The 25,967-nt window shown below is 38.4% G+C and overlaps 1 protein-coding gene across 3 annotated transcripts in view; it reads right to left on the reverse strand.

Moving 5' to 3' along the window:
- CFAP44 (cilia and flagella associated protein 44) overlaps positions 1 to 25,967 on the reverse strand; it is a 116,161-nt gene that overhangs the window by 73,067 nt on the left and 17,127 nt on the right. For all 3 annotated transcript variants that reach the window (XM_027520679.1, XM_027520864.1, XM_027520765.1), the window contains exons 6-16: positions 25,482 to 25,584; positions 23,534 to 23,750; positions 21,747 to 21,861; positions 18,576 to 18,740; positions 16,086 to 16,241; positions 15,326 to 15,373; positions 14,629 to 14,728; positions 13,883 to 13,977; positions 5,608 to 5,817; positions 4,843 to 4,953; positions 1,003 to 1,164 (exon numbers count right to left, since the gene is read on the reverse strand). In XM_027520679.1, coding sequence (XP_027376480.1) covers positions 1,003 to 1,164; positions 4,843 to 4,953; positions 5,608 to 5,817; positions 13,883 to 13,977; positions 14,629 to 14,728; positions 15,326 to 15,373; positions 16,086 to 16,241; positions 18,576 to 18,740; positions 21,747 to 21,861; positions 23,534 to 23,750; positions 25,482 to 25,584 — 1,482 coding nt within the window. The remainder of the gene's footprint in view (positions 1 to 1,002; positions 1,165 to 4,842; positions 4,954 to 5,607; positions 5,818 to 13,882; positions 13,978 to 14,628; positions 14,729 to 15,325; positions 15,374 to 16,085; positions 16,242 to 18,575; positions 18,741 to 21,746; positions 21,862 to 23,533; positions 23,751 to 25,481; positions 25,585 to 25,967) is intronic.

The following is a 25,967-nucleotide window of genomic DNA, read 5'->3' on the forward strand; positions in this document are numbered from 1 at the left end:
GCATCATCTTTTAGGATTTGAAATAGCTCAACTGGAATTCCATTACCTTCTCTAGCTTTGTTCATAGTGATGCTTTCTAAGGCCCACTTGACTTCACATCCCAGGATGTCTGGCTCTAGGTGAGTGATCACACCGTCGTGATTATCTTGGTCATGAAGATTTTTTTGTACAGTTCTTCTGTATATTCTTGCCACCTCTTCTTAATATCTTCTGCTTGTCAGGTCCATACCATTTCTGTCCTTTATCAAGCCCATCTTTGTGTGAAATGTTCCCTTGGTATCCCTTGGTCGGTCCTTTATGTAAAATAGATAGCCAGTGCCCATGCTCTGTGACAACCTAGAGAGGTGGGGTGGGGAGAGAGGTGGGAGGGAGGTACTAGAGGGAGGGGCATATGTATACCTATAGCTGATGTATGGGAGAAACCATCACAATATTGTAATTATCCTGCAATTAAAAATTAAATTAAAAAAAAACCTGTCACAATTTATTCCAGTGGCCTGAGAAATAAAACATCTTGGCTAAAATTTAAACGGTCCTCTGTGGTGGTCACAGACTCCTGTCAAACTCCTCCACAAATTGCATCCCTTTGTTTCGTGGCCCAGTCTTCATTTCTTGAAAACAACAAAACTCTTGCAATTTTGCCTTCCCTCAGGATGTTCTCCCAGCTTTTATTGCTTTCCCATTTTTAACCTCTCAAAATCCTTCCCTTTCATTAAATACTAAATGTCTGCTCAATGAAGTCATCCTTGATCTCCTCTCATCTCGCCATCACAACCATATATTCTTTCCTCTGCATGCCCCTAAAATTCTTTTCTTTGCACTGTGATTTTAGTATCTATTCATTACCTCCTTCTAATACAGTTAGCTGCTTTCTACAAGATAAGCTCCTTAAAGTAAAAGTTTGTATCTTCTTCTTCATATTTTCCTAGCACTTAACACAGGCTGTTTTATATCATAAGAAAGAAAATAATTAGAAGACAATGCTTCAAGGATATTTCATACCAGAATCTTAGATTTGACACTTGTGAAATGGAAATATTTTAAACACATGTCTTTGATTTCATAGGAAACTACATCATGGTCCTCCTCTTCCTCCTTTATAGCTGGAAACGGAGCTTCAAGAACATAGCCATTCTCACAAATAATCAGTAAAGTACTTTCAGGCTAAAAAAAAAGATTAAACATATCATTTACATTTAGGCAAGCTTTTAGAAACATAGTTCAAAAATATTTTAAACTATAATTTTAAAATTATAAAAACTATAATTGCTATGTATACTAGCCATTTAAAAAAGATACTATTACCAGCAATAACCACAGTGAGGAACTAAGTCAATCTTATCAATCACTATACACATTAATACAGTTATATCATTATTAATTAATAAACCAAGTGTTAAAATTAGATTTATATTTGTTTTATAGATGACCTCTTTTCTGAGCCAAAAATTGCGTTGTAAAATATGTCAGCTGAAAGGGCAGAATATTAAAATTAGGACTTCCAAGGAAAATCTGCAGTATGTGGACAGCATATACAACCTCTGCCTCCTTTGATGAATCATCCTCTGCTTGAATGCATTTAATGTGAATGTCCCAAGATTCTTGTTCTCTCCCCTCTTTTTCTGCCTCTCCATAAACATTCCCTGAGAAATCTTGTAGCCATCATGGCTTCATTACCACTCACAAGCAATTAGACTTTGAATTCATCTCTCTAGTCCAGACCTCTCTTCTGAGTTTCCAAATCATGTATTTAAACCACATGTGGGAAATTCCCATCTTGATACTCCATAGGTGCATTATTCAAAATGTTTATTATTCAGTTATTTTATTCTATACTTCTTTATTACGTACCTACTATGTACTCAGAATTTTATAAAGTGCTAGAGGTAAAATTATAATAAAAATAGGAACTGTCTCTGCCATTATGGAGCTTACCTCCAATGGGAAAGCTTGTCACTTAACAAATCATATAAACAAATGTAAATTAGAACTGCAAAAAAAAAAAAAAAAGAACTGCAACTAGTGTTATAGAGGTACCACAAGGAGGTTGTAAAAGGTTTCCTGAGAAGGTGGTACCTAAGTCTCGATGTGAAGGATGAGTAGATTATTTCCATAATGACTTGGGGGAGGGCTTGAGGGAATATGCTATGTAAAGAATACACCATGTGCAAATATCCTGTGGCACATACGGGCTTTTAAGAAAGCCATGGCCTTGGTGGTATCACTAAGGTCGAGAGAACAGAAGTGAGAAGACAGATTGGGACAGAGCCTCGGGAAGCAACACTTAATGCCTAAACGAAGAAGGCTGAGAATGACAAGACATGGGAGAAGAAACTAGGAGAGCATAATGTCCCAAAAAGTCAAAGGGAGATGGTATTTCAAAGAGGAAATAAAGATCAACAAGGTCAACTGAGGCTAAGAGAGCAAGAAAGAAAAGAACTAAAATTGTTAAATGGATACACTGGTATCTCTGGAAGTGTTAACCTGGTGGGATTATGAGACAACAAACTTGTGAGAGCATGTGAAGGAAGAAGTAGGATGTAAGGAAATGCAGTTCATGGGAATAACCAACCCCCAGGAGAAAAATGGAAGGAGAAAGATGGGGCAGTGACTAGACGAGAACATGAGGACTAGGAATTTTTTCTCAATAAGTAAGAGGGCTTGAATATATTTCAATATTAATGGAAGTAATTCATTAAACAGGTGGGGTTAATTTTGTATGACAGAAAAGAGAAAACAGTGTGAAATGTTGAAAACAGTGGGAGCAGATTCCCAAGGTCACAAGGGAGAATTGGCCTCAAGCAGGAAGACACATAGCTCCTCTACTGTAAGAAAAAAAATAGAGGGGGGAGAAACAGGTACCTGCAGAAGTAATAGGATTTTACATTTGGTAGTGGGAAGGTGAACGAGTTCCTGGCAGAGGTCTCCTACTTGTTCTGTGAAGTAAGTGATGCTGAGAATGAGAGTGAGTGAGCAAGTTGGAGGCTTGAAGCTTTGAGGAGAGGAGGAGTTTTTAAATGATGATTGTGGGTGAAAGAGAGTTGATAAGAACAACATCGTAGAATCACTAAGCCCTACTATGAATTGTGTTGAGGCCATTTGAGTCACTAAATCATGAAGAAGCTAATCTTTCCTGTTGCATGACTATCTCTAACTGCCCTTGATAATCACTGTAGGCAAATATAGATCAACTGGGGACAGTCAGGGATGGGTTTTTGCCAGAAATGTATGAAAAAAAGAGAAAGGAGCTCAAGTCATTGGAAGAGTGTTACTAAACTTTATTGATAGAAAGAATCATGACATTTAAGCCAGATATAGGAGTAACTTAAGAGTCTTATGGAGAAGGCAATGGCACCCCACTCCAGTACTCTTGCCTGGAAAATCCCATGGGTGGAGGAGCCTGGTAGGCTGCAGTCCCTGGGGTCACACAGAGTTGGACATGACTGAAGTGACTTAGCAGCAGCAGCAGCAGTGTGTATAGTTCCATGTCATTTTATCACATGTGCAGATTCAAGTAATCATCCATAGCAAGCAAAATACAAACTACTCCACCACCAAAAAGATCTCCTTCAAGCTGTCCCTTTATAGAGTCAAACCCACTCCTTTCCCACCCATCGTTCCTGACTCCTGAAAAATGTTGGGCTGCTTTTTTTTGTAACTTTGATGTCGAGAGAAATGACTGACGGATGCACAAATATGTTGTGATATAACGGCTCATGCTTTAACAGAGCATCTTCTGCAGCTCTCATTCTCTTCACCTACACCACTTGCACTCACCTCCTCTCTGACTCACATTCTGCCAATTCCTTAAGATTAATACAGAATAATATAACATAACATGTTAACTTCCCCCTTTCTTGATATTCCCCTGCTCTATATTCATAGTGCGTACGTGCCTGTTAAGTCGCTCCAGTCGTGTCCGACTCTGCAACCCCATGGTCTGTAGCCTGCCAGGCTCCTCTATCCATGGGATTCTCCAAGCAAGAACACTGGAGTGGGTTGCCATGCCCTTCTCCAGGGGCTCTTTCTGACCGAGGAATTGAACCTGTGTCTCCCTGGGGCTCCTGAATTGAAGGCAGATTCTTTACTGTTAAGCCACCAGAAAACCCCCATATTCATACTACATACTATCTAAACCACTGATACTGATATTTTAGTCACCCACTCCCTTGTGAAACCTTAAATAATTCTATCACAGAACAATATAACTATTTAAAATAGGTTACAGATGTTATCCCCAAAATTCTGATAGCACTTCTATATAGTTCATTGGTATTATTATTATGCTAGGACCCTAGTACAGTACCTGGCTTAGACAATCAATATTCAGGTGATTGAATTATCCTATGCTCAAAATTAGGGACATTAGAGGCATTTAATAAGATTAGTAATTAATACTGAATCACCATTGTCATTAGGAAACAGGCAATGGAAGTTAGAAAAGAAAATGGAGGTGAAATTCAGACAGAGGAGCAGGAAAGTGATAAAGATGAGGACAAATACATTCAGACCTTAGAAATGAACTTAATGTCAGAAGGACTGCCAGATCCAAGTCAACACATTCTGACGTGTTGTGTTTCATGATAAAGTCTCTGTTGTTGAAGCAAAGTCTGATATAACAGACTGATTAGTTAGATTACAGAAGAGAGAGGAGGTAGTGGGAGTATGGAGGGTGGTGGCTTGGAGCTCCCGAGTGATGTTTCACTAGTCAAGCTGAATAGCTTCCTTGGCCCCTTGCTGCAGGACCCACGAGCGGAGCTAGTAATTCTACCCACTATTTTCTACCAGATCACTTCACTATGTAGTAATCGAGATTTAAACATGAAGACAATAACTACTTACATGAGAGCTTGAAGACCATGTTAGCTGGCAAACAGGTCCAGGAGTAGTAATATAACCAATAGGCTTATAGTCCCTTTCCACTTCGAAAAAGAAGACAGTTTTATCTTTACTCTAAGAAAAAGAGAGATATCCAAATATATATTATTATGGAAATCTATTCCAGAGAGTACAAAGAAATATTTAACAGCTATATTATACCCACTGCATACTTATATCTATAATGATCATATATCCTAGATTATTCTGGGAACATTCTTATTTCAAATATTTGCTTCATTTTCCATGTGAGAATGTTTGACAAACCTGTCACATGTTTTCTTGTGTTTTTAAAAATAAAATGAAAAAAAAAAGAAAAAAATAAAAATAAAAATAAAATGATCACCATACCTGTGTATAAATTAATTCACAAAAAATTCCACAATGCATATGCTCACCTATTTATGCATAATGAATTTACATGGTTATTCTCTTCATTTAAAACACTGACCATACATTGACCATACATAAAACATGCTGCATTATTCCCAGTTGAGAATTTCTGTTCATTTAAAATAAGCATTACAACTCAATTTGTAAGAATATTTTTAATATTTTATAGTGAGGCACAGACTATACTGAAAGAATGTGAATACAAAGAAAACCAGAAATAGATATACGTTCTTGGAAAGAAATGTAAGGAAAGAAGGCATCATTAAGTAGGACGACTAATAAGGCAAGGTTAACCACAAAAACTCAATAGGAAACAAAAGGAAATCTACTCCTTACCCCTGTGGCCAGAACTTCTCCATCACGATCATAAGCTAAAGCAGTGATAGCAGCAGTATGAGGTTTGAAAACCTGTTTCAAACGAATATCTGCCTCCGAAACTTTCTTCCGTCCCACAAAAACCGTGAGCCCTTTTGGATCATAAAGTTCAAGAATTCGAACAACGCCATCTTCAAATCCTGCAGTAATCTGTGCTCCACCATAGCTTATCTTGGACAAAAAAGAAATGCAAGGTTTCCAAAATTAGTTAATTAAGAGAGCTACACTGCATTATGGGCTTTCCTGGTAGTTCAGATGGTAAAGAATCTGCCTGCAATGAAGGAGACCCTGGTTCAATCCCTGGGTCAGGAAGATCCCCTGGAGAAGGAAGTGGCAACCACTCCAGTATTCTTGCCTGGAAAATGCCATGAACAGAGGAGCCTGGCGAGCTATAGTCCATAGGATCACAAAGAGTCAGACATGACTGAGCAAATTACAGATATTTCTGTATTTTATTTAGACTTAAGTAATTTAACTAAATAATTAGGCTTCCCTAGTAGCTCAGTTGGTAAAGAATCTGCCTGCAATGCAGGAGACCAGGGTTTGATCCCTGGGTCAGGCAGATCCCCTGGAGAAGGAAATGGCAACCCACTTCAGTACTCTTGCCTGGAGAATTTTCTGTATTTTATTTAGACTTCAGTAATTTAACTAAATAATGAACGAAAATAAGGGCCCATTGATAATTCCTTATACTTCTCTATGGTAAACTCCATCTCCTCCAGGACAGTCCATTATCACTGCCGACCATGAGACAGGTAAACAAGGACAATCTATCTACTATGTGCCAGAGACCCGTCAGCCGCAACCCAAGAGTAAGCATAGACAGTCTCAACCCATTTTCACAAATTAATGGTTGAGTGGGAGAACATATTGTTGTTGTTCAGTCACTAAGTCATGTCCTACTCTTTGTGACCCCATGGATTGTAGCACACCAGGCTCCTCTGTCCTCCACTATCTCCTGAAGTTTGCTCAAATCCATGTCCATTGAATTGGTGATATTATCTAACCATTTCATCCTCTGCCATCCCCTTCTCCTTTTGCCTTCAATCTTCCCCAGCGTCAGGGTCTTTTCCAATGAGTCAGCTCTTCACATCAGGTGGCCACAGTATTGGAGTTTCATTAATCAACCACACAAAGGAATGTGGAATTATAAACTTAAATAAGTGTTAAAGGAAAGAAACAGTCTGTGAGAATGTATAGCAAAGAAAGCTAACCTAGACTCAGAGCTTCCTTAAGGAAGATACAGTGAAGCTGAGAACAGAGGGATGCCCAGGAGTTAATGAAGCATAAAAATACCTCTGGGAGAGGATATTGCTTGTGCACAGGTCATGTGGCAGGAAATAATGTAAGAGGAAAGAGTCAGTTTGACTAGAACAGACTGAGTAAGGGAACAGTGCTTCCACAAGCATTAGGTCACAAAATGGCTTATATGTCACATTAAGGATAGCTTTCATCCCAGAGAGCTAAGGAGTCAAACAGTTTTTAGTTTGGGGATGTAGAGTGGGGAGGTGACATGATCAGATCTACTATTTCAGGAAAGTCATCCTAGGTATAATGCAGAGAATGGATCTGAGGTGGCCGAGACAGGATGCATGGGAAACTTTAGGAAGACTATTTTTTTCATTAATTTTATTTTAATTGGAAGCTAATTACAATATTTTGGCAATTTTTGCCATACATTGACATGAATCAGCCATGGATATACATGTATCCCCCATCCTGAACCCCCCTCCTACCTCCATCCATCAGGGTTGTCCCGGTGCACCAGCTTTGAGTGCCCTGTCTCATGCATCGAACTTGGACTGGTGATCTATTTGACATGTGATAATATACATGTTTTAGTGCTATTTTCTCAAATCATCCCACCCTCACCTTCTCCCACAGAATCCAAAATTCTGTTCTTTATATCTGTGTCTCTTGCTGTCTTGCACATAGGGTTGTCGTTACCATCTTTCTAAATTCCATATATATGCTGTATTTAATACACTGTATTTGGTGTTTTTCTTTCTGACTTACTTCACTCTGTATAATAGGCTCCAGTTTCATCCACCTCATTAAAACTAATTCAAATGTATTCTTTTTAATGGCTGAGTAATATTCTATTGTGTAAATGTACCACAGCTTTCTTACCCATTCATCTGCCGATGGACATCTAGGTTGCTTCCATGTCCTGGCTATTGTAAACAGTGCTGTAATGGACATTGGGGTACACGTGTCTCTTTCAATTCTGGTTTCCTTGGTGTGTATGTCCAGCAGTGGGATTGCTGGGTCATATGGCAGTTCTATTTCCAGTTTAAGGAATTTCCACACTGTTCTCCATAGTGGCTGTACTAGTTTGTATTCCCACTAATAGTGTAAGAGGGTTCCCTTTTCTCCACACCCTCTCCAGCATTTATTGTTTGTAGACTTTTTGATAGCAACCATTCTGACCAGTGTGAGATAGAGCCTCACTGTGGTTTTGATTTGCATTTCTCTGATAATGAGTGATGTTGAACATCTTTTCATGTGTTTGTTAGCCATCTGTATGTCTTCTTTGGAGAACTGTCTATTTAGTTCTCTGGTCCATTTTTTGATTGGATCATTTATTTTTCTGGTATTGAGCTGCTTGTATATTTTTGAGATTAATTCTTTGTCAGTTGCTTCATTTGCTATTATTTTCTTCCATTCTAAAAGCTGTCTTTTCACCCTGCTTATAGTTTCCTTCGTTGTGCAAAAGCTTTTAAGTTTAATTAGGTTCCATTTGTTTATTTTTGCTTTTATTTCCATTACTCTGGGAGGTGGGTCATAGAGGATCCTGCTGTGATTTATGTCAGAGAGTGTTTGCCTATGTTTTCCTCTAGGAGTTTCTGGTCTTACATTTAGATCTTTAACTAATTTTGAGTTTATTTTTGTGTAGGGAGACTTTTAAAATGCTGGCTGTTTTACTCCTGGAGACTGATTAATGTCATGTGGTCTGAGGTGGTATTGTGGAGCTGAGAGACCTGGACACATTTTAGAGATGGGTATAATGGTCCTATTTGGTGGTGACTAGATATGGGGAATGAGGCAGAGGGAGGTGTCAAGAATGACATACTTACTGAGACAGGAGATCCTGGAAGAGAGCCAGGTATGTGAGTGTGTGGGCTGTTGTTGCATTTATTATTTTGAAGTGGGGGGAGGGGGACTGGGGACCAGTAGAAGACCATGAATTTAATCTTGGACATGTTGAGTTTGAGGTCCCCTGGAGATCTCAAAATGAAGACGACAAATAGTCTGCAGCTTAGAAGAAAAGTCTTGGCTGGAGATATAAATCTAGCAGTGTCTGTATGTACTAAATCTACTGTCTTGGAAGGCATTTAGGAGAAGGGCAAGAGCCCTGGTATTCTTTTTTTGTTGTTTGTTTCTTTTGCATTTATTTCTGCTCTAATTTTTAAGATTTCTTTCCTTCTACTAACCCTGGGATTCTTCATTTCTTCCTTTTCTAGTTGCTTTAGGTGTAGAGTTAGGTTATTTATTTGACTTTTTTCTTGTTTCTTGAGGTGTGCCTGTATTGCTATGAACTTTCCCCTTAGGAAAGTTAGAAACATTCGTTTCTATGCAAATTTTGATTTCTTTTTTGATTTCTTCTGTGATTTGTTGGTTATTCAGCAGCGTGTTGTTCAGCCTCCATATGTTGGAATTTTTAATAGTTTTTCTCCTGTAATTGAGATCTAATCTTACTGCATTGTGGTCAGAAAAGATGCTTGGAATGATTTCTATTTTTTTGAATTTACCAAGGCTAGCTTTATGGCCCAGGATGTGATCTATCCTGGAGAAGGTTCCATGTGCGCTTGAGAAAAAGGTGAAGTTCATTGTTTTGGGATGAAATGACCTATAGATATCAATTAGGTCTAACTGGTCTATTGTATCATTTAAAGTTTGTGTTTCCTTGTTAATTTTCTGTTTAGTTGATCTATCCATAGGTGTGAGTGGGGTATTAAAGTCTCCCACTATTATTGTGTTATTGTTAATTTCTCCTTTCATACTTGTTAGCATTTGTCTTACGTACTGCGGTGCTCCCATGTTGGGTGCATATATATTTATAATTGTTATATCTTCTTCTTGGATTGATCCTTTGATCATTATGTAGTGACCTTGTCTCTTTTCACAGCCTTTGTTTTAAAGTCTAATTTATCTGATACGAGTATTGTGACTCCTGCTTTCTTTTGGTCCCTATTTGCATGGAAAATCTTTTTCCAGCCCTTCACTTTCAGTCTGTATGTGTCCCCTGTTTTGAGGTGGGTCTCTTGTAGACAACATATGTAGGGGTCTTGTTTTTGTATCCATTCAGCCAGTCTTTGTCTTTTGGTTGGGGCATTCAACCCATTTACGTTTAAGGTAATTACTGATAAGTATGATCCTGTTGCCATTTACTTTATTGTTTTGGGTTCGAGTTTATACACCATTTTTGTGTTTCCTGTCTAGAGAATATCCTTTAGTATTTGTTGGAGAGCTGATTTGGTGGTGCAGAATTCTCTCAGCTTTTGCTTGTCTGAAAAGCTTTTGATTTCTCCCTCATACTTAAATGAGATCCTTGCTGGGTACAATAATCTGGGCTGTAGGTTATTTTCTTTCATCATTTTAAGTATGTCTTGCCATTCCCTCCTGGCTTGAAGAGTTTCTATTGAAAGATCAGCTGTTATCCTTATGGGAATTCCCTTGTGTGTTATTTGTTGTTTTTCCCTTGCTGCTTTTAATATTTGTTCTTTGTGTTTGATCTTTGTTAATTTGATTAATATGTGTCTTGTGGTGTTTCTCCTTGGGTTTATCCTGTTTGGGACTCTCTGGGTTTCTTGGACTTGGGTGATTATTTCCTTCCCCATTTTAGGGAAGTTTTCAACTATTATCTCCTCAAGTATTTTCTCATGGTCTTTCTTTTTGTCTTCTTCTTCTGGAATCCCTATGATTCGAATGTTGTAGCGTTTAATATTGTCCTGGAGGTCTCTGAGATTGTCCTCATTTCTTTTAATTCGTTTTTCTTTTATCCTCTCTGATTCATTTATTTCTACCATTCTATCTTCTACCTGGTATTCTTTAGAATGGAGTGATCATCCCTTAGGCCACACAATTATGAAAGTCTTGGGAATAAGAACTACATTCAATTCCAATTGAATGTTGCTTATTCAAATCTACTAAGTGCCTATATGTACCAGTAAGTGTACAGGCACTGGAAGTATTAACACAAAGAAGAATAAGATATGGTATTGCCATGAAGAACACAGCCTGGTGAGAAAGACAGACAATGAAGCAAGTCATCTTAGTACACTGTGATTAAGTGCTACAAAAGAGGTATATACACACTCCTTAAACACAGTCCTAGATCATGAAGGAAGGAGTACCCTTCAAGATGGGTTCGTGGACGGCTGGGAAGAGGTGATGATATTTGACTTGGGCTTCCCTTGTGGCTCAGACGGTAAAGCGTCTGCCTACAATGCGGGAGACCCGGGTTCAATCCCTGGGTTGGGAAGTTCCCCTGGAGAAGGAAATGGCAACCCATTCCAGTATTCTTGCCTGGAAAATCCCATGGACGGAGGAGCCCGGTAGGCTAAAGTCCATGGGGTCACAAACAGTTGGACATGACTGAGTGACTTCACTTAATACTTAAATTGTGAAGAATGATATGCAGCTTTCCAGAAAGGTAAGAGGGTATGGAGAAGGGGAAATTCTAGCATAATATCTATAAATCATTACTTGGATTTAAGGCTAAAAATTAAATGCTCTATGAACATTCCACAAACCTCTGAAAAAAATGATTCAATTTGGTAAGCTGTATTTTAAAGACTTCAGATAAGAGTGTAAATAGATTAGATAAAGAATGATCCAGGTTTGGTAATCTAAATACTCCATCAGTTCAGTTCAGTCACTCAGTCGTGTCCGACTCTTTGCGACCCCATAAATTGCAGCACGCCAGGCCTCCCTGTCCATCACCAACTCTCAGAGTTCACTCAAACTCATGTCCATCGAGTCAGTGATGCCATCCAGCCATCTCATCCTCTGTCATCCCCTTCTCCTCCTGCCCCCAATCCCTCCCTGCATCAGAGTCTTTTCCAATGAGTCAACTCTTCGCATGAGGTGGAGTTTCAGCTTTAGCATCAGTCCTTCCAATGAACACCCAGGACTGATCTCCTTTAGAATGGACTGGTTGGATCTCCTTGCAGTCCAAGGGACTCTCAAGAGTCTTCTCCAACACCACAGTTCAAAAGCTTCAATTCTTCGGCACTAAGCTTTCTTCACAGTCCAACTTCCACATCCATACATGACCACCGGAAAAACCATAGCCTTGACTAGATGGACCTTTGTTAGCAAAGTAGTATCTCTGCTTTTGAATATGCTGTCTAGGTTGGTCATAACTTTCCTTCCAAGGAGTAAGCGTCTTTTAATTTCATGGCTGCAGTCACCATCTGCAGTGATTTTGGAGCCCAGAAAAATAAAGTCTGACACTGTTTCCACTGTTTCCCCATCTATTTCCCATGAAGTGATGGGACCAGATGCCATGATCTTCATTTTCTGAATGTTGAGCTTTAAGCCAACTTTTTCACTCTCCTCTTTCACTTTCATCAAGAGGCTTTTTAGTTCCTCTTCACTTTCTGCCATAAGGGTGGTGTCATCTGCATATCTGAGGTTATTGATATTTCTCCTGGCAATCTTGATTCCAGCTTGTACTTCTTCCACCCCAGCGTTTCTCGTGATGTACTCTGCATATAAGTTAAATAAGCAGGGTGACAATATACAGCCTTGATGTACTCCTTTTCCTATTTGGAACCAGTCTGTTGTTCGATGTCCAGTTCTAACTGTTGCTTCCTGACCTGCATACAGATTTCTCAAGAGGCAGGTCAGGTGATCTGATATTCCCATCTCTTGAAGAATTTTCCACAGTTTATTGTGGTCCACACAGTCAAAGGCTTTGGCATAGTCAATAAAGCAGAAATAGATGTTTTTCTGGAACTCTCTTCCTTTTTCCACAATACTCCATGGTTCCTACTTAATCTAGCCTCATCATTGTTCTGCTTCTATTTCCTGCCCTGAGTTCTCCTTCTGATCTTGATCCCATCATGAAAGTCCCCTCCATTCCAGCCACCTCTACATCTACTTTGGGCCTGGAACATTTTCTCTTTGATTTCAACTCAAAGGATTAAGGATTAACCATTCCCCAAATATTCCCATGATGTTTTATAAAAACATGGCTGCAAATTCATCGACATACCTCCCATAGAAAGATAGTTGAACTTCCTCTCTCTGTGAATCTGTGTGGTGCTTATGGCTGTTTCACCCCCTAACTAAGTATAGTACATGTGATCATATGTGACTCCTAAGGCCAGGTCATGAAATGATAGCAGCTTCTGCCTTCTTTGTCGGAACATAAGATCTTGGAGCCCTGAGCCACCATGAAGAAGTTTGACTGCCCTGAGGCCACCATGCTGTGATAATGACCTCTCTGTGTGGCATGGGCTTCAGGTAAGCACTCCTATTAGCATCACAGCTTAACCCAGCCTTCAACCCAGGTGCCAGACTTGGGACAAAGAAGCCTTTAGATGACTCCCAGCCCCAGCCATTCAAATCTCCCCAACTGAAGCCAGGATACTGTGAAGAAGAGACAAACCATCCCTGGTGTCACCTGTCTGAATTCCCAAAGCGGAGTAAGCAAAAAAATGATTGCTTTTTTTATGCCACTACATTTGGAGTGGTTTACTACACAGCCACAGACAACTAGAACAAAGCTCTAATTTTTTCCCATTATTTAACATATCACATAAATTTACTTATTTTGTTCATTGTCTGTCCTTCCCACCATCTCCCATGGGGGTGTAACATTCTCCTATCGGGGTAAAGGTTCATGCTGGCAAGTATTTTTGTCTTTTTGTTTACTGCTATATTCCCAGAATCTAGAAATAGGCCCAGCACATTGTAGACATTCTAGAAGTACATAGAATGAACCAGAGTTAAACAGAAGATAGATACACAAAGTTCTATCAGGTAATTACTTTTTAACACAAAACTATTTCTAAACTTTAAGTGGCATAAGAATAGACTTTTCATTAAAAACACAATAACAAAGTCATGATATGATTTCTATCATATTCTGAACGGACAAACTAAGTTCGAATTTTTATTCTGCTCTAAAATCCAGATTCAGAAAATATCTATATTTCTAAGAAATAGCACTGATATATCATATTTACAAATAGATTTTTAGTAAAATTCATTATAATAAGCTTACCAGCCGTGGTACCCAAGCAAGGGCAGTACCTCCTTGCTTGAATTTCATCTGAAGCAAAGGAGTTTTGCCAGCAAAGTCATAGAATCTAATAGAGCCTATAGAAAGACAGTTTTAAAGAAACAAGTTATATATGTAGTATATATGTATATGTAACAGCTCTAATTACCATGGTTCATTTATATCTAAGCACTATAACAAGAAATGACATAGAAAAATCAACTGACGTAGTCTTTCTTTACATTAGTTAAAATTTTACATGTATACCCTCAATCAGGTAATTTATAAACATGAATACATGCTATGCCATTTTATAAAAGGGACTTGAACATCTATGGATTTTGGTATCAGTGGAATCCTGGAACCAACCCCACCACCACCACAGATAATGAGACAACTGTACTGAAGAAAACAACTACTGATTGACTAGTGAGTCAGTTTCCCCTTTCACAGTCCACATAGATTTACTGTAAGTCAAGAAGAAAGGAAGGACATGGAAAGAGAAGGAAAAGCACTACTGTGGAGAATACCAAGATGAATGGTATTTTCATGAGTAATTTATTGATGTATCTTTTATATCTCACAATAACCAAGGCTGCTATATTCTGGGCCCTTCCCCTCTGCAAAAACTTACCTCATTAGTATCAGGAGGCTTCCCTTTTGGAAAAATTCTCAAATGCCTTAATCAAACACATTTTAAAATGTACTGAAAATAAAACACAAAAGGCCGGATATGAGTTCTTACTTACAGTCCAAGCCGGTAGTGGCCATGAGATAAGTGACAGGAGAGACAGCCAAAGCTTCAATGGCTCCAGAATGGAAGGAGAACAGGCATTCTGGATCTTGGGTCTGATAACAGAGAGATTCTATTAGAGTCCAAAGTCAGGTTAACATAGAATTAAAGCCAAGTTTAAAGAAATGCAAATAGAACTCTGTATCATGTATGACTTCATCTGAATAGAAATAAGAAAAGGCATTATAAGACAGCAAGAACGCTGAAGTTCAGAATTAGGAGAAAGAGAATACTGGCTTTACACTTGATAGCTGTGTGATTTGGTACAAGTAACTTCAAATGCCGGTTTCTATTTCTTCATCAGTAAAATGAGATGATGGCAACTGCCTCCCTACAAAACTGAGCAGTTGAGAAGATTATTTGAGATAATATACGGTAAAATGTCAAATGTTTATGAAAACTATAAAGCACCATAAAACGTTAGCCATTGTCATTGCCACTTTTCCTGTAAATTTTTTAATGAGATAGAATCTTTTTCATATTTTTATGTAAAATCATAACGAGAGAAAGACACAATATAAATTCTTTGGATATGTTGAGCAAGTTTTTGATGGGAACAACAAATATGGAGAAAGATAAGGTATCTTTTAAAGAAGAATAATGACTATTTTACTATGAGAGTTTGAAACAAATGATAAAAACAGGCAACTTACAATGTTTGAAAAGCTAAGGTCAAGCTTCCATATGGCTCCATTGGAATCCTAAAAAATTAAATACTCAATAATATATTGTTCACCATTTTGAAATTTTATCAAATTAAAGGATTTTCTTTTTATGATTTCAAGGACCAACAATACCAATACTTACATATATTTTAAAGTGTGATCGAAATTTAATAATAGCAACCACATAATAAAGCAATCTCATAAACCTTGTAGTCAGTTTAACATAGTAAAAATGCTAATTGGTTTTCTGTGTATAAAATATAGGTCAATTAAATATTAGGCTTCCCTGATAGCTCAGTTGGTAAAGAATCCACCTGCAGTGCAGGAAAACCCAGTTCGATTCCTGGCTTGGGAAGATCCACTGGAGAAGGGATAGGCTACCCACTACAGTATTGTTGGGTTTCGCTTATGGGTCAGCTGGTAAAGAATCCACCTGCAATGCGGAAGACCTGGGTTTAACACCTTGGTTGGGAAGATCCCCTGGAGAAGGGAAAGGCTATCCCCTCCAGTATTCTGGCCTGGAGGATTCCATGGACTGTATAGCCCATGGGGTTGCAAAGAGTTGGACACAACTGAGTGACTTTCACTTCACTTCACTTCTAAATATCAGAATTCAGGGAACTCTTCATTATACTAGCAATAGCAGTCTTGATAGTTCTGTGGATTTACAGTGACAGTAAACTATAATACTATGTTAATTTTATGTCCAGATAACTTTAAAGAGCAAAGAGAAAACGGTGTATCTTACCTGAGCCAACCAAAAGTTATTTCCAACTTCATTCATTTTTATCATAGAGAAGAGTTTGACATTTTTATCTACTTGAAGTTCATTAATGGGCTCAATCTCTAGTAATCCAGTCTCATCTATAACATCAGCAGTGTCTATAGTCTCAAAATCCCATATCTTAAAAAATAAGAAAATACCTTAATGAATTAGCAGTTTCTGAATATGTATTTTCTAAGTCAGAATGGATATATATTTTCTATGCCAGAAAAGACCCCTATTTTTTCAAGTCATTTCTTATTTCATGAAAATTAATGATGAGTAGATATAATTAAAACACCAGACAAAACCTAACCTCTGAGATTTTACTCTGAGAAATAGTGAATTATCATAATTTCCTCTTATTTATGGAGATTAGAGAGAAAAAGTCCATTCTGAATAAGAATTCTAGTTTGCCCAAAGTAAACTTTATTTCAAAGTTTCTATTAGGTCTTTCTGCATATAACATGGCTGTAAGGAATAAATGGTTCGGTCATTCACTGAAACATTATGACAAGCCTTGTATTATATTAGACCCGTGGGACTATTATATTAGACCCCTAGAAAGGAGACATAGATCTTCTTGCTGATGATTCAAGAACAATCTTCATTAAGCAGGGGGAAAAAAAAAAAGATGTAGGTAATGTCTCCATGAGATAATGTTTCTCTTCCTTACCATGGATTTAGACTATATTATTCAGGTAACAACTGTTGTTCTTAGGATAGACGACCAAGAGAACACTGGGGAAGAAGGAGGGAGCAGTTTTTAATGTGGTAGAGAGACTCGGAGGGACTTCCTCTGGGAAATGCCAAAGCCCAGGCTGGATGGTTCTGCAGACACATCCTGCTACATCATCCTAGACTCAGCAACTCAGACTTGGGAAGGACTGGTGTTGTTCCATTGAGTACCCTCGTGGAGGAGAGTCCCAGATCCTAGGGTCAGACTAACTCCTGGGAGTTGGAGTGGGTTTTTCCTAAAGGGAGAGAGGTAGAGATTTACAATATAAAAGACTGAAGAGATGAGAGTGAGCTTTGCAAAGGGGAAGTAAGCTTAGAAATTAGTGATGGCCATGAAGGAATCCTCTGTGAAGTATTCAACTTCTCTCGAAGTTTTCCTCCACTTGGTATCTTGATGTGTTTGGGGGTGACATATGCTTTGGAAGGATAGTGAATGTATTGTGTAACATAATAAAGGACATAAAAGATTATCAGAGAAATGAGCATAACAGAACAAAATTAAACTTAACAGGGTTCAAAGAGGCAACGGTAAGAGGACAAACTGTGGAAGACATGGCTGTAATATATTGTCTGAGCCATAAGTAAGCTCAGTAAGTGTCAGAGTAACCAGATAGTTGGAAAAAAAAAATGGTCTTACTCCTGATAATACCACTTCCTAAAGAATGTCCCGAGAATACTACCTTAAGAATATTTTCTTATGAAAGGCCCAAGAAGAAACGCATACTGAGGGGACCGCAAAGTAAACCAGAAGCCTGCAGGCTGGCCAGCAACAGCAGGGTAACTACACCTGGGGATGGGAGAAGAGGTGTGACAACAGCCAGAAAGACCAAGATGCAGGAGCAGTGTCCCAGATCAGTCCTGCGGGCAGGACGGTGTCCACGGGTGAGGACAAGCACGTTCATTAGTATAGGGGGTGGCGGAAGGGGAGCATCCATTGGCAAACCCCATCAGCTCACCTGTGTATTCCTAACTGGTAAAGTCAGTATAAATAAATAAATAAATGTTTGGCCTTGTTGTCCCTAGAAAGTGACCCATTTATAATAGGCATTTTGGAAGGACATTGGAGTCTGCTGTTAACATTGTGCTAATTCATTTTCCGAAGCGACTATTTCAACAACAGAATCAAAATAACAAAAGGTCCCCTCAGAAAATTTCAGTGGCAAGATATTAATGAATGTTGACTAGAATTTACATAGACAGTTGGATCATAAAGAAGGCTGAACGCCGAAGAATTGATGCTTTCGAACTGTGGTGCTGGAGAAGACTCTTGAGAGTCCCTTGGATTGCAAGGAGATAAAACCAGTCAGTCCTAAAGAAAATCAACCCTGAATCTTCATTGGAAGGACTGATGCTGAAGCTATAATACTTTGGCTACCTGACACGAAGAGCCAACTCATTGGAAAACACCCTGATACTGGAAAAAGATTGAAGGCCAAAGGAGAAGAGGGTGGCGAGGATGAGATGGTTAGACAGCATCACCTTCTCGATGGACATGAGTTTGAGCAAACTCCAGGCAATAGTGGAGGACAGAGGAGCCTGGCATGCTACAGTCCAAGAGGGTGACAAAGAGTCAGACATGAATTAGCAACTATAAATCTACCACAAGAGAAGCATTACTTAAAATGAGTTGGCCTTCTTCAAGTGACCTTTGTGAGAAATAAAAATTTGATAAAACCCATAGGGTCATCTACAAGACTTTGATGCAGGTGCCACTGTTCAAGTTTAGAGAAAACTTACCCTAACACATCCATCTGACCCAATGGTGATGACTTCGCCCTCGTCCAGCATTATCTGGTTAATGGGACCCTGGTGACAAGGCTTGCCTGCAGCTCGACTCAACTCCACTTTGATGTGGCCTCCTTCCCAAAGCAGCATGTTGCCCCATTCTGACCCTGAGAGCACCTGGCAGGTGTGAGGAAAGGAAAGAATGTACTTGAGACAGAAAAACATATATATTTGCCTCAAATAGCTAATGAGAAATGTTTAAAGATTTTTCCTGGTTATGAAAATAAATTTTTCTATTTTTAAAACACGAAAACACAGCAATGAAAATTCACTACCCCAGAAACAACCACTTATCACAATTTGTAGTTTTACATAATGATGTCGGGCAGTATGTTGGTGGTTAAATTTTCAAACACATCTGCAGATTTCTTTGTATATCTCTTAAGGACACAACCCAGGAGTGGAACTGCTGGGTCAAAATTTAGAGATATGTTTAAAGTTCTTGATAGATGACAGTGATAATAATCAAATGTTATATAAGATGTTTGATAAATTGTGAGGCCATTACTGCAAATTATAGCAGAACAATATCCAATTTCAAACAAGGACAATGATCTGGAACCACCTCACATTAATGCATTTAATCCAGCACATCCCAAAATATGTAGCACCAAACACCAACTCTTAAGATAACTGAACTACTATTACATAGTAAGTAATACTAATTGAATATTGACTCCATGCCAAGCACTGCTTGAGCACTTAACACATGTTATTCTTTAATCCTAAAAACCATATGAACTAGGTACATTTATCGAGGATACCATGTGCAGTTGTACAGGTTGGGCACAGTTTTTCTCATTGGCACAAAGAAACCACAGGGCCAGTGGAAGTCCTATTGTTATCCCCCATCTTACAAAGTGAAAAAAAAACCCGGAAGCATATTAATTACCTTGCCCCAAATTACCCAGGAGTCAGGGTTCTAAACCAGGCGCTCAACTAATGCTGCCTCAGTAGACATATGCTAGGATAAACAAAGTCAAACAAGTTTCTTTTCTCTAGAACCGCTTGGAAGCTTTAATACAGAAGTGTTCACTGGGAATCACTTTAATAAAGTTTTAGGAACAAAGGAATTTGACCAGGAAAGTCTTATTATCAGAGAGTTTCTGTGTAAAAGAATACTGCATGAAATGTCCTTTGGGGAACTCTGATCTAATTCTTTCCTGCCTGCTCGAGGACTTGGCAGCCCCATGGCCCTCTCACTGAGAGTCACTTATGACCTTACTCAGTCTTTTTTTATTTCTCCAGCCTGCCTATTATCTATTCTATCTGTCGAGCCTCAGCCCACTTGTTTTTCTTTAGACTTGCTTTTTTTCTGTCCAGTAACTAAAGCCACCCAACTGAAGTGGCTATCAACTCACTCCTTTCTGAAATGTCACTCGTGTCTAGCTTTCCTTTTCCATTTGTCCTGAGAAGAGTCCAGACTCTCATCATCTCTTCTTGGATAAAAGCAGTATCTTCCTCTGAGCTCATCTCCATGACTCCATTTTCCTAACTTGCTTGGCATTTTGTGGTCAAGCTTATAAATAACTTTTTCCACTTGTATCTCTGCTCTTCCATTGCTTAATAGTTCTGCCTGACCAAGTCCTTGTACCTTAGGAGCCCACCATACTTTTCAATCTAACTTCCCACTCCTTCCCAAGATGAGTGCTCCAAATTAATCCAGTAAATATGTAATAGTGAAGTCACTCAGTCGTGTCCTACTCTTTTTGACCCCATGGACTATAGCCCACCAAGCTCCTCGGTCCATGGGACTTTCCAGGCATGAATACTGGAGTGGGTTGCCATTTCCTTTTCCAATATTTACTCTTAACTTTAACTATTTCCTTTTGTGGCTCTCATTTAAAATGACTTCTTTTCTCCCCTACATCTACACAAACTCTACTGAGGCTTTTCAAGATATATCTCAAACCAAGTTTTTAATGATCTTTATCTTAGCCTAATTCTTAGCAGAATTTGAAGCTAGAATGATTTGTCATCATCTTATAGGTTTAGATATATAACTAATGATTTAGCCAGCATCAAAGGCTTTTTATTTCCCCCCATACATCATTATTTCAAGTTGATAATTTTCCACTAGGCAATGACTAGACCATTTGGTTTCTCAGAGTAGTATTTGTATATTGGCGCTTTCTTATACTTGAGATGATCACAAATACTATATAACCCACGTCTCTTATGTCTCCTGCAGTAGCAGGTGGATTCTTTACCACTAGAACCATCTGGGAAGCCCACAACTCAACCCACTAGAAAGCCAAATACAATATTAATGGAAAATTTATCCTACAGGCAACATGTCTATAAGTTTTATAAGAAGAAACGACTAAAATAATAGGTTAAAATTGCAACGTTGCACTGATAGTTTTAAAATGGATAACCAACAACAGCCTACTTTGTTGGAATTCTGTATAGCACATGGAATTCTGCTCAATGTTACATGGCAGCCTAGATAGAAGGGTAGTTTGGGGGAGAGTGGATACATGTATATGTATGTCTGAGTTCCTTCACTGTTCACCTGAAACTATCACAACATGTTAATCGACTACCTAAAACAAAATTAAAAGCTTTTTTATAAAAAAATTGCAGTGTTGCAGATATCACTATAAAGTGTCTCAATCTTCCTGAGAAATAGTTAGTGAGTGAGTGATAGTCACTCAGTCATGTCTGACACCCTGCAATAATCTGGTAATAAAAACAAAAGCTGTAAGACCCAGTAAACCTTTGACCCAGTAAATCTTTTAACCTTTGACCCAGTAAATCCTCTTGAAGCATCATGGCAAAGAAGACAGGCGGGAGAGAAACACTATAGACATTGCAACTCCATGACATAATTAAAATTAAAAGTGACAAGTATGTCACTACATTAATACATGAAAATGCCGGCATACTTTCTATGTACATATAATATTTGTAAAGACAAAATTATATGTACATGTGGACTAGTTTCACAGAATTAAAACTGATAATCTGAAAAGGCAAAATTAAATGCTCATTATATTTACAATTATAGTATCTGTTATTGACAATATTGGCAATGCTTTTTAGACTGTATAGCATGCTTTCATGCATGTACATCACTTCATTTCATTAATTTCATTATTGTAGAATAACAGCTGTACTCACCTTCCCATCCGGGAGCTCCATGTAACCTTCTATATCAGTAGTGGCTGTTTTGCCAAATCGACCCAGTGAACCCTGAAGTTTGAGGCCAGTGAATGTTAGAGCCATTTCCCAGAACCTGCAAACAATGAGAGATTAAATGTACTTAAAAGAAATCTTACTTTAACTTTAATGTCAACCATTTACATATTTAAAAGCCACATATTAGTTCATTTATCTATTCATTCAGTTCATTTGTTTTAAGCATCAACCACCTGTCAGGCAAAGCTCTAGGCAACATGAATTCGGCATCAAGCAAAATAGTCCAGAAAGAAAAAATTTCCTGCCTTTGTCAATCTTACATTTCAGAGTTGTGTTGTCCTATGCAATAGCCATACGTTTGACTATTTTTATTTAGATTTAAAGTAGTTAATATTAAATAAAATTTAAAAATTAGTGTTTTATTCAGACCAACCAGTTTCAAGAATTCAGTAGCTGCATGTGGCCAGTGTCTCTAGACTGACCAGCACAGGACACTCCCACCCTGGAAGAAAGTTCTACTACATAGTACCGCTTTAGAAGATGTAAATATTTTCCAAAAATTCTAATTTACTTGCTGTGTAACTTTGAGTAATTTTCTTTATCACATTGTATCTTCATTCTCTTATGTGTAAAATGAGAATATTATTTGCACCAACCTTATGAAATTGTTGGAAAAAAACTCTTAGAAGAGTGTCTAGTATACAAAATCAATAAATATTAAGTTACTAATATCTTCTTGTTTATAACCTAAACAAGTGAATAGTCAGAATGAAGAAAGTTATGTTGAAAAAAGAATCTGACCTACCAACTGGATGTAAAATAGATAATGGACAGTATTAACAAGTTAATAATATGAAGCCAAGAGCCTCAACAATCAACATCCTTCTCAGAGGCTGTGGTAGGTCCTTGACCATATATTTCCATTTCCTCTGCATTTCTTTTTATAACACATCACACATGAAATCCTTTAAAGTCTCTCTGTCTCCAAAGATATAGTACATAGAAAATATACACTTTAGTAAGCAATAGGAAAGTTAAAAATTTTCAACCTATAGTTAGCAGAGAGCTAGCTGAGACTTCTCAAGATTCAAAAACCTGTTCAATTATTCTATATTTTAAAAAGACCAGTTTTAAGTTGGAATAAAAAGAATTTAGGATAGATTATTTCTCATAAAGAGACACTGGAAGCAAGTTATGGGCAGCTTGAGAGTAGTGCCAGAAGGTTGTTAAATAAAAGGCAAAAAATCATTCCATCCTGAACAAAGAACAGTGTGTGATACAGTGAAAATACCCAGATATCAGAGACCAGGAATAGGCTCTGCTACCATTTAGTATTAAGAGTCAGGTGTCAAGAATATAACTCTGTTATAACTCTCATTTCACAAGTGAAGACCGAGTTCAGAGACGTCAAAATGACTTGTCCATCATACAGAATCACTTCAACACACTGAACAGTGGATCTGAAAGCACAGTATGAACTTGGACACAGCACACCAATGTTAGTAAGACATTACACAAACTCTCTCAGGAAGAGAAGCCTGTAAGAAGGCAGCAGGCTAAATTCAAAGCCCTTCTTTTATCTATGCTGTTTTCAGTAATAAAATCTCCATAACCAACTAGAAAAGTTGCAGTATAGTTGGTTTTCAACATAACGCATTTAAAAAGTATCCTAACGTTAACATCAGCAAAAGCTGTCTCCAGCTGATCAAACCTCTTAGAAAAGATCCCAACGATAAACGACCAGCATCTGTATCATGTGCACAACCTACTTGATGTGGCCTGATCCCGAGGTAGTGAGCTGCTCGTCATCTTCAGGATTGAAAGTAACCTTAAAAACTTCCTGGGAGAAAGCTTTTGTCCTCAGTAGAGGCTTCTCTTCTTTCCAGTTCCAGATGGTCAGGGTGTGATCAGGGCTGCCACCGACAGAAGCCAGCAGGGTACCATCGAAGTTAAAGTCCACGTACGCATAGGCCAGATCAGTTCCATCTGAAAGGATGAGGAGATGAATGGGAGTCTAATAACAGAGACAACATTTCATTTTCAAAACTGTATTATTTCCAAAATAAAAAGGCAAGAGAGAACACCCGTCGTGACGTGCATTAGTGGAATAATGTCAAGAATCCCATAAAGAAACAATTTCAAAACCATTCATCACCTCTGGCTGGAGAATGTATTACATGATATGGAGGGAAAGGGTAAGCGTGAAGAAGTCTTAATCACATTTTGCCTGAGAAAGATGCATTGAGAATATGTTCTATTTTATGAAGCAGGGAAGACATGTTAGAGAGCATGTCTAACAAAAACATGTTAGACAGCAGAGAGAAGTCAATTTAAAATCTGCCACTGAATTTTTCACAAAATAAAAATGATGACTCTCGGTTTCTGGTTATGCATGTGAGGAGCTAAGAAGTTACCATTCCATCCTAACAACAAGTAAAAAGCTGAAAAGATGAAAAAATCAACAGTTCTTCTTGAATCTGTAAGAGAGGGAAGAAACGGGGGCAAAGCCCTGCCCCTGAGAACGTGAGAACGGAGAAACCGACAGGAAAATATAAGAGATACTCAAGTCACCACAGCAGAGACTTCCAAGCAGAAACAGCCAAAACAGCTTGAGGAACCACTGCCTGGCAATAAAACCTGAACTCTGATTGCAGGAAGCTCATTGTGGACAAGTCTGGGAATTAAAAACTCCAGGGGAACCAGTCACAAGGTGGTCCCAACAATGTTGTGAGATTTATCTCCAGGAGCTTGACTAGATTCCTAAACTAAAAATCTCCAGAGGCTTCCAACAGAGGGAGGGAGAAAGGAGCCATTTTGAAATACCCCAGAGTCCTCTGGTCTTAATAAGGTCTGCCCTCAGGGGAAACTCATTAACTAATTAACCAGAGCCTGAACAGCTGGGGTTTATCAGCAGCCTAACTGCCCTGCAGAAGGAAATATCCAACCCAGCCCACTCTAGCCATCCTCTCCCACCTAAGCTGGGAGAAAATGCTGAGAAATGTTTGTGAAGTTCAGAGTTCAGAGGCATAGGCTCACCAAAAAAAAAGAGACCTAATCATAGGACTAAAGAATTCTTTCCTTCCCCCGCAACCTACCATCAGGTTACCAAATGCCTGTTTACCACAGTTCTTTTTACCCAACACATCGTGTCTCGCTATTCAGAAAAAATGTCAAGGCATATACCAAAAAGCAAAAAAAAAAAAAAAAAAAAAGACAACTTGAAGAGATAAAGCATTCATCACAACCAGACATGGCATAGATCCTGGAATTATCAGATTGAGAATTTAAAACAACTATAATTAATATGCTAAGAGCTCTAATGGATAAAGTAGCCAACATGAAGAGCAGAAGAGTAATGTCAGCAAAGAGATGAAAATCCTAAGAACCAAAAAGGGGATCATCCTTAATAACCCGAGTGGGCCTCATCCCATCAGCTGAAAGCATGTAGAAGCAGAACTGGGGTTTCCCCAAGGAAGAACTTCTGCCTGAAGACATAGAATCAATTCCTGCCCAAGAATTTCCACGCTGTGAGTGTGCCCTACAAACTTCAGATCTGCCAGCCCCCAATTATATAAGCCAATTCCTTCAAATAAATCTCTCTTCTCTCGCAGACCGGTTCTGTTTCTCTGGCAGACCCTGACTGCTACAGTAATGTGAGGTCATCTTGAGAATTCTGTTCACCTTAAACATGAGATATTTAAAGATTCTAAGACTCACCTTGAAGAATTCTATAGGGCCTCATTGAAGGATATTCATAAATGATTATCTTTGGGAAAACTCCTTTTTCTGCTACTGTGAAATAAGTTTTATTGGGGTGAACCTATAAAAAACAAAAGGTCACTCAAGTATTAAAAGGGAGATTTTCATATAAATTGTTACAAGTATTCAGAACCTGTTACTTTATAATTGGTTTATTAGGATCTACTCCAACAGAAAACTCAAAGCTGGACATCTACTAAATACTTGACAGTGGATATAATTTAAACTGAGAACTAGAAGGGTACGCACTTAAGTTTTACTTTCATTAATAGAGTCGTGTTTAACTCTACAATTTTTTAAATTGCCATCTGAAGAGCTAGAACGGTGGGTCTCAATCTTTAGCAGGCATCAGTATCACAAGAAGGACTTATTAAAGCGCAGACTGCAAGCTTTAGCACTGGAGTGTCTGAGTCAGTAAATTGCGGCTGAGATCTGAGATTGTGT

Source organism: Bos indicus x Bos taurus, chromosome 1, assembly GCF_003369695.1.
Source record: "Bos indicus x Bos taurus breed Angus x Brahman F1 hybrid chromosome 1, Bos_hybrid_MaternalHap_v2.0, whole genome shotgun sequence".
NCBI lineage: Eukaryota > Metazoa > Chordata > Mammalia > Artiodactyla > Bovidae > Bos > Bos indicus x Bos taurus.